This window comes from Phaenicophaeus curvirostris, chromosome 6 (genome assembly GCF_032191515.1).
Source record: "Phaenicophaeus curvirostris isolate KB17595 chromosome 6, BPBGC_Pcur_1.0, whole genome shotgun sequence".
Lineage (NCBI taxonomy): Eukaryota > Metazoa > Chordata > Aves > Cuculiformes > Cuculidae > Phaenicophaeus > Phaenicophaeus curvirostris.
The window spans coordinates 35764113-35776862 of record NC_091397.1 but is presented as its reverse complement, the minus strand read 5'-3'; the positions used below and the strand labels follow the sequence as shown (position 1 = coordinate 35776862).

General features: G+C 36.3%; 1 protein-coding gene across 2 annotated transcripts in view; it reads left to right on the top strand.

Annotated features, from left to right (window-relative positions):
• Positions 1–12750, top strand: part of LOC138722050 (succinate--hydroxymethylglutarate CoA-transferase-like) — a 342380-nt gene that overhangs the window by 273255 nt on the left and 56375 nt on the right. For both annotated transcript variants that reach the window (XM_069859772.1, XM_069859773.1), the window contains exon 13: positions 10156–10219. In XM_069859772.1, the coding sequence (XP_069715873.1) occupies positions 10156–10219 (64 nt within the window). The remainder of the gene's footprint in view (positions 1–10155; positions 10220–12750) is intronic.

Genomic DNA, 12750 nt, shown 5'->3' with positions numbered 1-12750 from the left:
GTGTTTGTAATAATCTAGAGTAGGAAAAATATTGAAACCCAGTGATTTGTAACATCATTGCTAGCAGTAAATTACTGGCAATTCTGACTGAAAGAAGAAAACCAGTCAGTATTTTAGCCTGTTGCAGTAATAAAATCAATCTGTTTCTACAGCACCTTCCAGGTGATCAGTGTGGAGTTATCAGTTTTATACATGAAATGTATGCTACAGCTGGAGAGAGGCTCTTTGATCCCAGAGCCAACACTTTGAATACAGCGACACCCCATCTTGCTGTTAGGATGAGTCAGGTCTCAAATCCAAACAGCAGTACAGCCGACCACCTTTGCTTAAATACTTGCGTGAATTTAGGATTTATGCATTCAAAACCAGCGAAAATGTGGTTCTACAATCATAATCCAGTTCTCAGGAAAAAAAAACACATCTGAAAAGTATATGTATTTTTTAAGTAATAAGGACAAATTCTCTCCTCTGCCATGATTCCAAACTGGTGATGCAGGAGGTTGTCAGGGCGCTATAATTGTGCACCTGAGGGAAGGGGCCTGATTTTTGAGCACCTGGAAAACCCTCTGAAGTCAGAGTCAGGTCTGCAGCCTTGAAAATCAGAGTATTTATGCAGTTAGGTACAGGCTTCTCTGCTTGCATTTTTTTTATATTCTGATCTGAGTTATAAATCTTTTTTCTCTTTATTTTATTGCTATTCATTATAAATATTAATTATACCAATATGCTAAAATACCCTTCTGAAATACTTTCTTCTCCACCATAGTTAAAGACCTGGTTCTTTACTGGGATATGGTCTGGTATTAGAACAAAAGTACCTTCTTTGACTTTCATTATTTTCTAATTCATCTGATGAAAACATTTGAGATTTATGTAGATGCATTTAGCAGCTGTCTCATATTTACCTGCACTGTGAAGTATAAAACGGATTTAGTACTTTTTCTCAGGAATAAGTTTGTGTTTGACGATTAGGCAATGGCAAAGGTGTTTTTTCTGTGTCACAAATGTTTTCCATTGTTTAATTTTTTTTGATTATTTAATTTCTCTTTCTTTTGTGCATTATACTGTGGCTGATTTGACAGTAAGGACTTTTTCATTTTTATTTTGTAGCAGTAGGTGGTAAGGGATGTAAAACATTAACATGGGAACTACATGTAAGTATCAGGATCATAGCTTAAGTTATTGAATTTGAAAAATGACTTAAGAAATCGAATTACTAAAAACATTAATTGCCAGGTTCATATTGGCCACAAAACCAGTTTGCTGAGTAGATTCCCAGGGAGGAAGAGAGTGAGGCCATAATTTGAAGAACAGACTTTCATAGGGTGACTGAAAGGAGCTCACTGTGGTGGATATATTCTATGTCAGTATTGTGAACCACTAAAGGAATCCTGGACACTTATCCAGGAAACCTGTGAGTTTTCATCGTCTTTATGCTCACTTCTGAACTGCTTTTAGTCTAATGTGCAGGTTTCGTAATTTAAGATTTTCACTATTTCAGCTAATAGATGTCAAGAAGTAGGATTTCCATTGGGATAGTTAGAGTTTTGGAGGAGGAAGAAGCTCTGTGGAAGCCGTTGTCTAGAACCGTAGTAAAAATAGATAGCTGATGCAGGAGATTAATGAGTGTGGTTATTCATACAGGATTTGAGGAAAAGCTGAAAAGTGAGGGCTCTCACCGTTTAAAGACATCTACTAATGATGTCAGCCATATAAAAGGTGTGAGGGACAAGAATGGGATGTACAGAAAAATGAAGGAGGGACAACTGAGAAATTCTGGAAAGCTAATACAGTGTTAAACTTAAGAGTTAAATAAAAACCGACATGGCCAACTCCCTACTTCCCCATATGCATACAAAACCTATACATATCCGTATACTAACAGTAGATGTCTAAAAGAAAAATGGGTAACTTGAAATTCTTGGCAAAGGAGAATTTTGACGTGGTAGCCATTACAGAAGAATGTTGGAATGAAAAAATCAATAGGAGAGTGTAATAACTGGCTATAAACTGAACAGGAAGGACAGATTAAGTCATAGAGCTGGGGGAGCAGCATTAGGGCTATACTGTTGAGCTGTCTGATCAGAAAACAGATATTGAGTCCAAAACATTGAAGGAGATCAAAGGCTGAACTAAGCTTAATGAGGTAGTAACAGTGACTTCAACAACCTTCAGCTGGACAGATGTCACAGTGAGACAGAGCATAAGGGAAGCAATTTCTCATCACCGACTGATTACTTTTTTGGAACATTTAGTTCTAGAGCACGCAAATAGGATGGCAATTCTTGACTTAAGTGACATAGAGGAATGCAGGTAAGAAACTCTGAAGTCCTGTATCAGAGCAGGCCTTTTTGGGTTGAAGTTGTGGCTACCATAAAAATTAAATTCAACATGGAAGAGCAGATAACTAGTTTATAGAACCACTATTAGACCAGAGGATGTAAAACCTCTTTAGACAAAAGTTACTAAATAAAAAGTAAGGAAATTCTCTTTCCAAAGAAGAGCAAGAAAACCAATGAAGGGACTGGAAAACATGAATTATGAGGAGCAGCTGAGGGAACTGGAGTTGTTTGGCCTGGAGAAGAGGAGGCTGAGGGGAGACCTTATGTGCTTTCTAAAACTACCTAAAATGAGGTTGCAGAGAGGTGGGTGTCAGTCTCTTCTCCCAAGTGGTAGGTGATTGGGCAAGAGGGAATGGTGTCAAGCTGCATCAGGGGAAGTTTAGTTTGGACATTAGGAAAAATTTCTTCACAGAAACGGTTATCAAGCACAGGAACAGGCTGCCCAGGGAGGTGGTTGAGTCACCATCCCTGGAGGTGCTTAAAAGGCAGGTAGATGAGGTGCTTTGGGACAGTAGTACAGTTGGAGTTGGTAATCTCTAAGGTCTTTTCGAACCTTGTGATTCTACGATTCTTTGAAATTAAATCCTAAGAATCAACACGGAATCCAGTTGAGATGCTCTGTAGTAAAACGAGAGACACAGCAGCCAAGTAGAAAAGCAAAAACGATTTGAACATGGCAACATGGAACAGAATTTTTATGAACCAAAGATATATGCTTTGGGCATCAACCCCCCATCCCTTGGGATGTCAATTAAAAGGAATTTTGTATACAGCTTGTGTGTAAAAAGCTGTGAAGCTGTGGCATAAGAAAGACTTTGTCAAAGCCATCACCTCACACCCACGAAGTAAAGAAAAAGTTTACCAGAGCAAACAATCTGTAAGACACAGGCCTAGCCGGAAGCAGAAATGGAGAATACGGACATTCCAGTGAACTGTGGTTTTCTTTTGTTGTATTCATTTATTATAGACGTGATGCTAGGGACATAAGAGACTATAACATACTTACAGCATTTAGTGTGTAACAGGCAACCAGAAGCAAAAACCACACATATTTCACTCATTCAAAATTTGGAAAGAACATTGCTTCTGCTTAAATTAGATACTGTTCCACCATGAAATGGTGAGATACTTCAAGTATGACAGGTAGATGCAGGTAAAGTGGAGACAAATGTGATTCACTAACATAATATTTAAATGCCTCGTACATTAAGAGATTATATTACCTTCTCTAGGTAAGCCCTATATGTTAGAAGCTGTAGTTGGAAACAATAATGATATAATTATTAATGATAAAAGACAAGATAGGAGACCAAGCGGAACCAGGCATCAGATAGGGATACATTTAATATCTGTTTCAGCGTTCAAATGATTTAACATCTTTTTATTTGGAAGGAGGTGCTTTTAGGCTGTGGGATGTGATTCCAGTGTGGCATTGTGTTCACAACACGTGCTGTTACTTCTTTTGGGAGTGATTATGGCCTTAACTCTATGTTCAGCATGTAAAGGAAAAACAATATTATTATTTTCTTATGGTTTGGAGGCATGAGTAGTAATTACATTTACCGACAACTGGCTATCTTGTGGTTACAAAATTATGGAGAAAATTATTATATCATTTCCTCTAGGGCTCTGAAAATCCTTTTCACTAAACTCTAGATGAAACTATGAGGGTATGGTATCTGTACTATTGCATATTTTGATTGCATGGATTTACATGAATAGCACTTTTTTAAACTTGGGATGAGGACCTGACAGTGCTTTATACATTTCTGATTCCAGCATCTCCTTCAAATGCAGTTTGGAAGCTGATTGTACCTAGAATGGATTTGAAACCTTGCTGGCAGTTCAAAGAGAAACCACATTGTCATGGATGATGGTTACATGCATAATCAGTTACATTACAGTTGAAAAGAACTAACATTTTATGAAATTAACATTATGATAATTGCAAAATTTACCAGATGTTTACTCGGTGCCCGAACATCCCATTATTCACGTGAAAAAAGGCAGAAACAATGTTTCTGATTTGCCTGCCTGCCTTTTGGGGTGTTACACCAACAACACAATAAAGTATTTTACTTCTTTAGCATTTAAGACAGAGAGTAATTTTTGAGGGATGCAGGGAAGATTAACATGTGTTATAATGATATTAATTATTAGTTTCTGTTTCACAACTTCTTTTACTTTCCTAGATAATCTTTATCAAAAGAACATTTTTGTATATGTGTTGGTATTGTATTTATCAATTAAGAGACCCATCATCAAACATCAGATATTCTTACAAGCTGTAGAATATCCAAGAAAAAACAGATTTCATTAAATCATCTGGAAGCCATATCCTGCATGATGATAGTATTTCTTGGTGTTTTTTAGATAGGTAGATAGGTACTCACACAATTCCCAAAGAAAGCCAGCAGAAGAGTTAATAGCTGCTATAGAATCATAGAATAACCAGGTTGGAAGAGACCCACCGGATCATCGAGTCCAACCATTCCTATCAAACACTAAACCATGCCCCTCAGCACCTCATCCACCCATGCCTTAAACACCTCCAGGGAAGGTGACTCAACCCCCTCCCTGGGTAGCCTGTTCCAGTGCCCAATAACCCTTTCTGTGAAAAATTTTTTCCTAATGTCCAGCCTAAACCTCCCCTGGCGGAGCTTGAGGCCATTCCCTCTCGTCCTATCCCCTGTCACTTGGGAGAAGAGGCCAGCTCCCTCCTCTCCACAACCTCCCTTCAGGTAGTTATAGAGAGCAATGAGGTCTCCCCTCAGCCTCCTCTTCTCCAGGCTAAACAACCCCAGCTCTCTCAGCCGCTCCTCATAAGGCCTGCTCTCCAGCCCCCTCACCAGCTTTGTCGCTCTTCTCTGGACTCGTTCCAGAGCCTCAACATCCTTCTTGTGGTGAGGGGCCCAGAACTGAACACAGGATTCGAGGAGCGGTCTCACCAGGGCTGAGTGCAGAGGGAGAATAACCTCCCTGGACCTGCTGGTCACACCGTTTCTGATCCAAGCCAAGATGCCATTGGCCTTCTTGGCCACCTGGGCACACTGCTGGCTCATATTCAGTTGGCTGTCAATCAACACCCCCAGGTCCCTCTCCTCCAGGCAGCTTTCTAGACAGACTTCTCCTAGTCTGTATCACTGCATAGGGTTGTTGTGCCCCAAGTGCAGGACCTCGCATTTGGCCTTGTTAAATCTCATGCCATTGGACTCTGCCCAGCGGTCCAGCCTGTTCAGATCCCTTTGCAGAGCCTCCCTACCCTCCAGCAGATCAACACTTCCACCCAACTTAGTGTCGTCCGCAAACTTGCTAAGGGTGCACTCGATGCCTTCATCCAGGTCATTGATAAAGACATTGAACAGGGCTGGACCCAGCCTTACTACCTTACTTATGTCTTACTACCTTAAGGAACAGTACAATCGTAGAAAAACTAGAGTTTCACCTTTTTCCTTGAAGGATCTGTGAAAGCTGGAAAAGTGTCTTGCACCACGGTATGTACCATATGAACTTGTAAAGAATGAGTCATAAGTCCCAAGCAGTTGAAGATAAAGCCTGTCTTTGAGTCTAGATTTTCAGCCTTGCAAGATAAAATTTAAAAAAAGATAAAATTTAAAGATAAAATTTAAAATTGTTCCTGCTGCTATTGTATTTTAATATCATAATTATATTTCTTCTGAAGTTCATTTTATTCTCGTTTTCTTCCTTATATGTCACTTAGCTTTTAAGTGAGACTCAAAAGAGACTCAAATACTGAAAGAAAAATTACAACATTGAACTGAACATGCCCACTCCACTGGTAATATAAATATTAATGCAGAAAAGTAGTGTTGGTTGAATAATTGTTTTGAACAAAGTGAGAATGCAAGAAATAACTATAGTTAATATTTGATCCTCCATGTGAATACAGATGGTTAAAGGGTTTTAGCTCTGCCTGCTTTAAAAAATTTAACCACATTTTAACTGCAGTTACTAACGACATTAGGGAAAACAACAAAATCAATCATATAAGTTGTTATATCTGTATTACTGTGAGCTTCATAGCAGCTGATATAAATATAGAAATAGTTTCTCTCATGACAACCTAAGAGGCAGTGATGAAACAACTGAGAATATACATGATGACATATATTAAATTACCCTTAGTTTGCATTACACAAGCAAAACATTAAGATCTTTTCTTAAAAGACTCGAGCCGGTCTTCTTTGCATATAGTATTGTAGTAATATAGTATTAAAGTAACTTTTAAATTAAATTCTTTCATTCTCTGAGGTTAGAAGACAGTCATATAAATTGTTCTATTTGCTGTAGTTTGACTGAAGTCATGTTATACCCTATACTGTCTAAATAAATTTAAAATATAGTGACTTCTATTGATTTTATCCATCACCAAACAATATTTTCTTTTTGTAACATCTGCTACTGTCTACATATACAATAAATAATCTCAAAGCAGAATTTTAGCAACTTATGATAGCGAATTACATATATTCTGCATTGTATGTATAATATCCATGTGTTTTTTCAAATTCAGTCTGCAAAAATCCACAAATATTTAAAAAAAAATTGTCTAGCAAAAGGACTCAGTATAACAAATGCAAAAATCAGAGCAACTCTATCTTCTGTTGACTGCAGTACAATGCAGAGATTTTTTTACTCTTTCGTATGTAACTTGTCTTTCTTGCAAATAGGAGAGACTTTTCCTTTACGTTTCTAAGTGTCAGGAAGAAAGACATAAACATGTATGAACAGAAAAAGAAAATCCTACACGAACATGTCAAAATAACAGCAGGACGCTGCTAATACTATTGTTGAGTTAAAATTACAACACGATGACATTGGATTCTCTTTTCATTAACTAGCAGACTGACAAGAGAGGTTCCTTCTTTGATCTACAAGATGACTGTATTTGGAGTAAAATGAAATGGTATGAAAAGGTTATTACTGAAAGAGAAGACTGTTTCTGATTCCCTTACAATGAGCTGATTATAATCAGTGTAAAATGCCACCCAAACATTAATTTGGTTCACAAAAACTCAAATGGAGATAGATAATTTAGTAATAGGGCATTTCTAGCCTGGAAAGTAAGCCAGATGGAGAAAGAAATTATAAATGGATCTACGGATGGCCATCATCTTTCACTTGATCTTTGTGATTCATCAGTTCCTTAGACTTAGTTAAGGTGAATACAAAGGGTATAGAGGACTCCGCCATATCAGAAGGATCATGACCATCCGAGAGGTACAAGACAATGGAGGAGGTGGCCTTCAAATTCTCTCTGTTTGTCCTTAGATTTTCTTTGTCTTTGATGATAATGGATGTGAACATTACATTCTCCCAAAGGCTAGGATGTAGTAATCTGATATGTTTCCTATGTAGTTTTTAGAATGCATATGATGAGGAGTCAATGAAGGTGTTTTTTCTATTTCATTTCAAGAATCCTGATAGTGAAACACACGAAACAGGAAATTACGCAGTTCTTTTAAAGAGGGTTGGTGAAATGGGAAAAAGAAACAGTCTTTGGCCAGATTCCTTGCTTGAGGGTCGTTTTCTTCAAAAGAAAAAATGGAACTGAGTATACCAATATAGGCATAGTAACTGTAGAAAGTAGAAGTAATGACAATTGTAGTGTTTTCAAGAAAATAATGTATCAGAGAGGGAAAACCAACACTGTATTTATCATGAAAAAGGAAAGGAATCTTGATTGCGCCTTAAACAATTCTTTCAAAAGGGAATAGAATTTATAGCAGACTGATAATTGTCAAAGATACTACACGTTTTTCTTAATTCTGTAAAGAAAAGGAAGATGGAATTTGAGTCTAACAAAAGGAAATATTTTAAAAGTAATATGTCTGCCTTATTAAAATAAGAATTTAGAGACCCAGGATCCAGGAGGGCATGAATTTTCAGGAGCCCTGAGTAGCTGCTATAGAATCTATATGTTTAACCAATTTGCATTTAACCAAATGGCACCACATTTAGGTACAACCACTAATTTGCCATCTGAATAAGTGCTTATGTACTTGAGTGTGCTGTTGATTTTGAAGTTCAAAAAAGCATGCCTTATTGCATTTAGGTCACCAAAAATGCATAAAGAAAGCCTATGTAAGTAAGTAAAGGAGAAAGGAGGCCAAAGTTTCAATACTGTTTGATTAAGGACGTAACTGGAAAGATTCTAAATATGAGTTAAAACAAGCAATTATATTTTCCAACTCTGTCATTTGGAAAAAAATTCTGAATGTCTCACTTGAATGTCTACCAAAACTGGCATTAACCTTTGAAAAGAGAAATAGAATTAATATTTTGGTACAGAGACAAACAAGTAGACCAATGAAGAGACGTTCTTCCACCAGCATCTGTTAACGGAAATATCTGGATTTCTAAATGTCGGTTAGATATGCTTACCCCACAAGCTAAGGGAAAGCTGACCTGACCTTGTGACACCACCTGTTCAGGAATGGGAATTTCTTAAGCATGCTATTCTACACAGATAAAAAGTTCACAAAATTTGACCTGGAAAGAATTGCTAAAGGAATCAGTTTTGTTTAGTCTAGAAAAGAGCAGACTGAGGGAGGATGTGATTACAATCTTCCAGTACATAAAAGAATGTTATAAAGACGCTAGTGATTGGTTTTCTCTGTCCAGTTGGAGAAACACAAGAATAAAGATGTTCAGTACAAAGTGAAGATATTTAGATTATGTATTAGGAAAAAAAAAATAACAATAAAGATAGAGAATGTGGTGCGGACTACATAAGAAAATTGTCATCTTGTTAACTGGAAATTTTCGAGAATGATTAGACCAACACCTATAATTAATAGCCAAGATTGCTAGTGTTGTTCACAGTACAAGGTGAATAGGTAGATGTATCACATGATCACTTCGCAATCTTTGCCCGTCTTTCACTTCTTTAGCTGATACATTTGGTAAGGCACTCTATTTTATTAATATTTCAGATTTGTTGTTACATTGGATATGAAAATAATTGCTTAGTGGAAAGCTTTTTATTTGTAGAGGATACTTCAATAACAAAATAATTCTGAAGAATTCTGGTTATGTGATTAAGGTGATGATGTTAGAAGGATGGCAGAATAATTGGTAAGGAAATGATAAAGATTACTTACTGGTTTTGGATGGAGAATTCTGTTAACAATATCAGCTCTCACTTGAGAGTTTTCATGTCAGTCATTGGTTTTGGATTGTGGTTATTACCAAGGAACTGGAAACTGTGATGAATAATGACCCCATACAGTAATATACAAAGCTGAAGCATGGTGTACTCACTCGAAAGAACATAAACATCAAAATTATGGCATCTTTCCTGAATGTCTGTAAGAACTAAGACAGCATTTCATAGTATGATCCATCACAAGCTCAGAAGTAATTGAGTAAGAGTGAAAGAACCCCTGCTGGAATATAAGTTGTGTATAGGCTTTCAATATATATTGCAGATTAAAGTAAAAGTAGGTGAAGGTTTTAATTCTCATTTCATCTTGGTATTAGTTGTCTTTTGACAATTGAAAACATGACTTGTTTGCAGTTCAATTTCTTATGTTTGATGTTGGGTGTAAGAGTTTAAAGACATGTTAGACTTGTAAAGTCTTACTGAGGCATTTCTTTAGATGCGTAAAAGAGGGTATTTGTCAAACATCAGGGCTTTTGTTTTACAGATAGAACAAGTTACTTGAATTGTAGCTCCCTGTATTTTCAGATTTTTGTGAAAGGGCATGATAATATTTATCTCTCTTTTCCTCTTGGGTTTAGGAAGCCTTTATTTTTTTTTATTACATATGTGTCTGGGTTTTTTTTCTAGGTGCTGCACAATGGACTTGTGATGGAAATGAATCATCCAACAGCTGGGAGGATAGCTGTTCCAGGTTAGATATTTATTTCTTTTTTTCTGTATGAAGCTTGAAAGTGAATGCTGCATGTCATCCTCAGTGGTTCTGGAACACAGCTGAGGACATGACATATCTTCATATTTCACTCAAATGAGCAAAAGTTTAACCAGAAAGGCTTTGGTGCTTATATTGGTTCCAGTAGCAGAAAAATGGGTTAAAATGTGTGTCAAAATAGCTTCTGGTTTTCATCAATCAGTTGTCAGAAAATATGAATGTGGATTTGATAATATTCACAAACTCCCACTGCTAGAAATATTACTGCTAAATCATCTGCATGAATATGTGAATCTGGTTTTGATTTAGGTCTTTTTTGCAAGTTACATAGGCTTCTTCTCTCTGTGTTAGAAACAAAACATAAAAAAAGACGAAGGAGAAGAGAAGTTCATACTGAAGGTATCATCACACTGTTTTGTTTAATGAAGCTCTACAATGATGAAGTCTTAAATATCTGTTTTGGATTTCCGAAGGAGACAGAAGTAATAAACTAGTGTCTCCTCTTTTAAGCTGTAAATGGATCAGGACTTGGAGCTGGTGTAGCTTTACTTCCATCAGAGTTAGTTATGGAATGAGATTAGGTTTATCTAGAGCCATTATGAAAATGCTCATTCATATCCTCACAGTTGGGTCTGTTTTGACAACTGAGCTTTATCTGACAATCTACTAGCTATTGGGTAAACTTTTTCTGCTTCTCTGTATTTTTCTCTCTCCCAAGCCACATTGAGAATTGTTTCCTCCCTCATTCAAAGCACCATGTCATTTTTATTTTTATAACATCTTCTCCTTACATTGTGATATTCTGTGCCAAATTCCATCCTCTGACACAGCATCCAGTTATCAATTTCAGTTGATTTGAGCACATGTAGTGGTAAGAAGAATTTGACCCATAAAATTTATCTTAATTTGCACATCCTGGAATCACACTGGGATGCAGAAAGAATTATTTGAAAGAAATCAGTTCCATATTAGATCATGAATAGAGGGGATATTTTGTTTGTGTGTATGTGTACGCTTCATATTTGCTCTTTATCACAGTTTGCATTCCACGTTTGGTCCCACTAGGCTTGGATGTTTTGTTGATTATATAAAAAAATGCTTTAATTTAGATGCACATATCTGGAAACAGTAATCCTTTTGTTTCAGTTTCTAACAGAAAAGTAATCCTGGTTTATTTATCCAAAATGAAAAGACTAATAAGACTTTTGGTCTAAATCTTTTTAAAGAAGAGGGCAAAAAAGCTTTGCAGATGGTAGAGAAAGTGCATAAGGTTTTCATGTTGCATACAATGTATAATCTATCTTAGAGAAAGCAAATACCCCTTAAGGGGATAGGTTAAACTGCAAGAAGAGGAAGGAGATGAAAGGAATGTTCTAATGTCTGTCAGCAGCGATAGAATGTATTAGCAAGAGAGTCAGTTTTTACAAAGGTAAGCTATAGTACTTCCTAAATCCTTAGTTATTTTTTATTTTATTAAACCAGTGACACTGCACTAAACTAAAATAAATAATCTTAATCTCTAATGGTTTGCCATTTAGATGGGCTTTTATGAAGAGTTTCTTGTGAAGCAGATGGCTGAAATGATTACTGGATTTTTGAGCAGGAAAAGGAGAATTCCTTCCTTTCCCGACATGGGAGGATAAGGAGGGGAGAAACAGGAGAAGCAAGGGTAAAGGACACTCAGTGTGAGAAAAAGAGGCCTATTGATATCACTGGAAAGACAGTGCGTTACTCTGTCCTCTAATTAAAGCGCATAAGTGATTTTGGCCACTGTTGATGGTAGACAATGGTAGTAGCCTGGGATTGTCCTGGTCAGTGATATACCTGAAAAGTACAGGGAAGAATGTGCAGAGAAGACCTCTGGTAGATAATCTGTTTCTCAATGACTAGTTTAAATAGTAACAACTTTTTTTTCAATGTGATCATGTTTGACTATATTATATTTGAATTTGATCAAGAACAACTTTACTTAGCTCTCACTTTCTGGCTCAGCATTGCTTAAATAAAGATACTAAGGTGAACGTTGAAACTGAATAGACTAAAAAGGTGTCTCCTTAAAAAGACTGATGAGTCTCTGATCCCAAAATAAAAATGGGTAATTTCTTAAGCATGTAAGCCAGATTTTAGTGTGTCTTTTAGTAATCGAATTGGACATTACACTTGAGGCTTCTGACAGAGTGCTGTCAACTAAAGTTGTGAGTGCAGTGATATATGCTTACTGAGTGAATGCATGCTGGCAGATTTCAGCTCCAAGCGTTGTGGTTGGCCTCTGTGTCTAGCATAATGGTTTGAAGTAGTCCTTCTCCAGGTGTGTCCCCATGTATTTATATTATATTATATTATATTATATTATATTATATTATATTATATTATATTATATTATATTATATTATATTATATTATATTATATTATATTATATTATATTATATTATATTATATTATATTATGTTATGTTATGTTATGTTATGTTATATTATATTATATTTCTTTTCAAAATGCATATTGATGATAG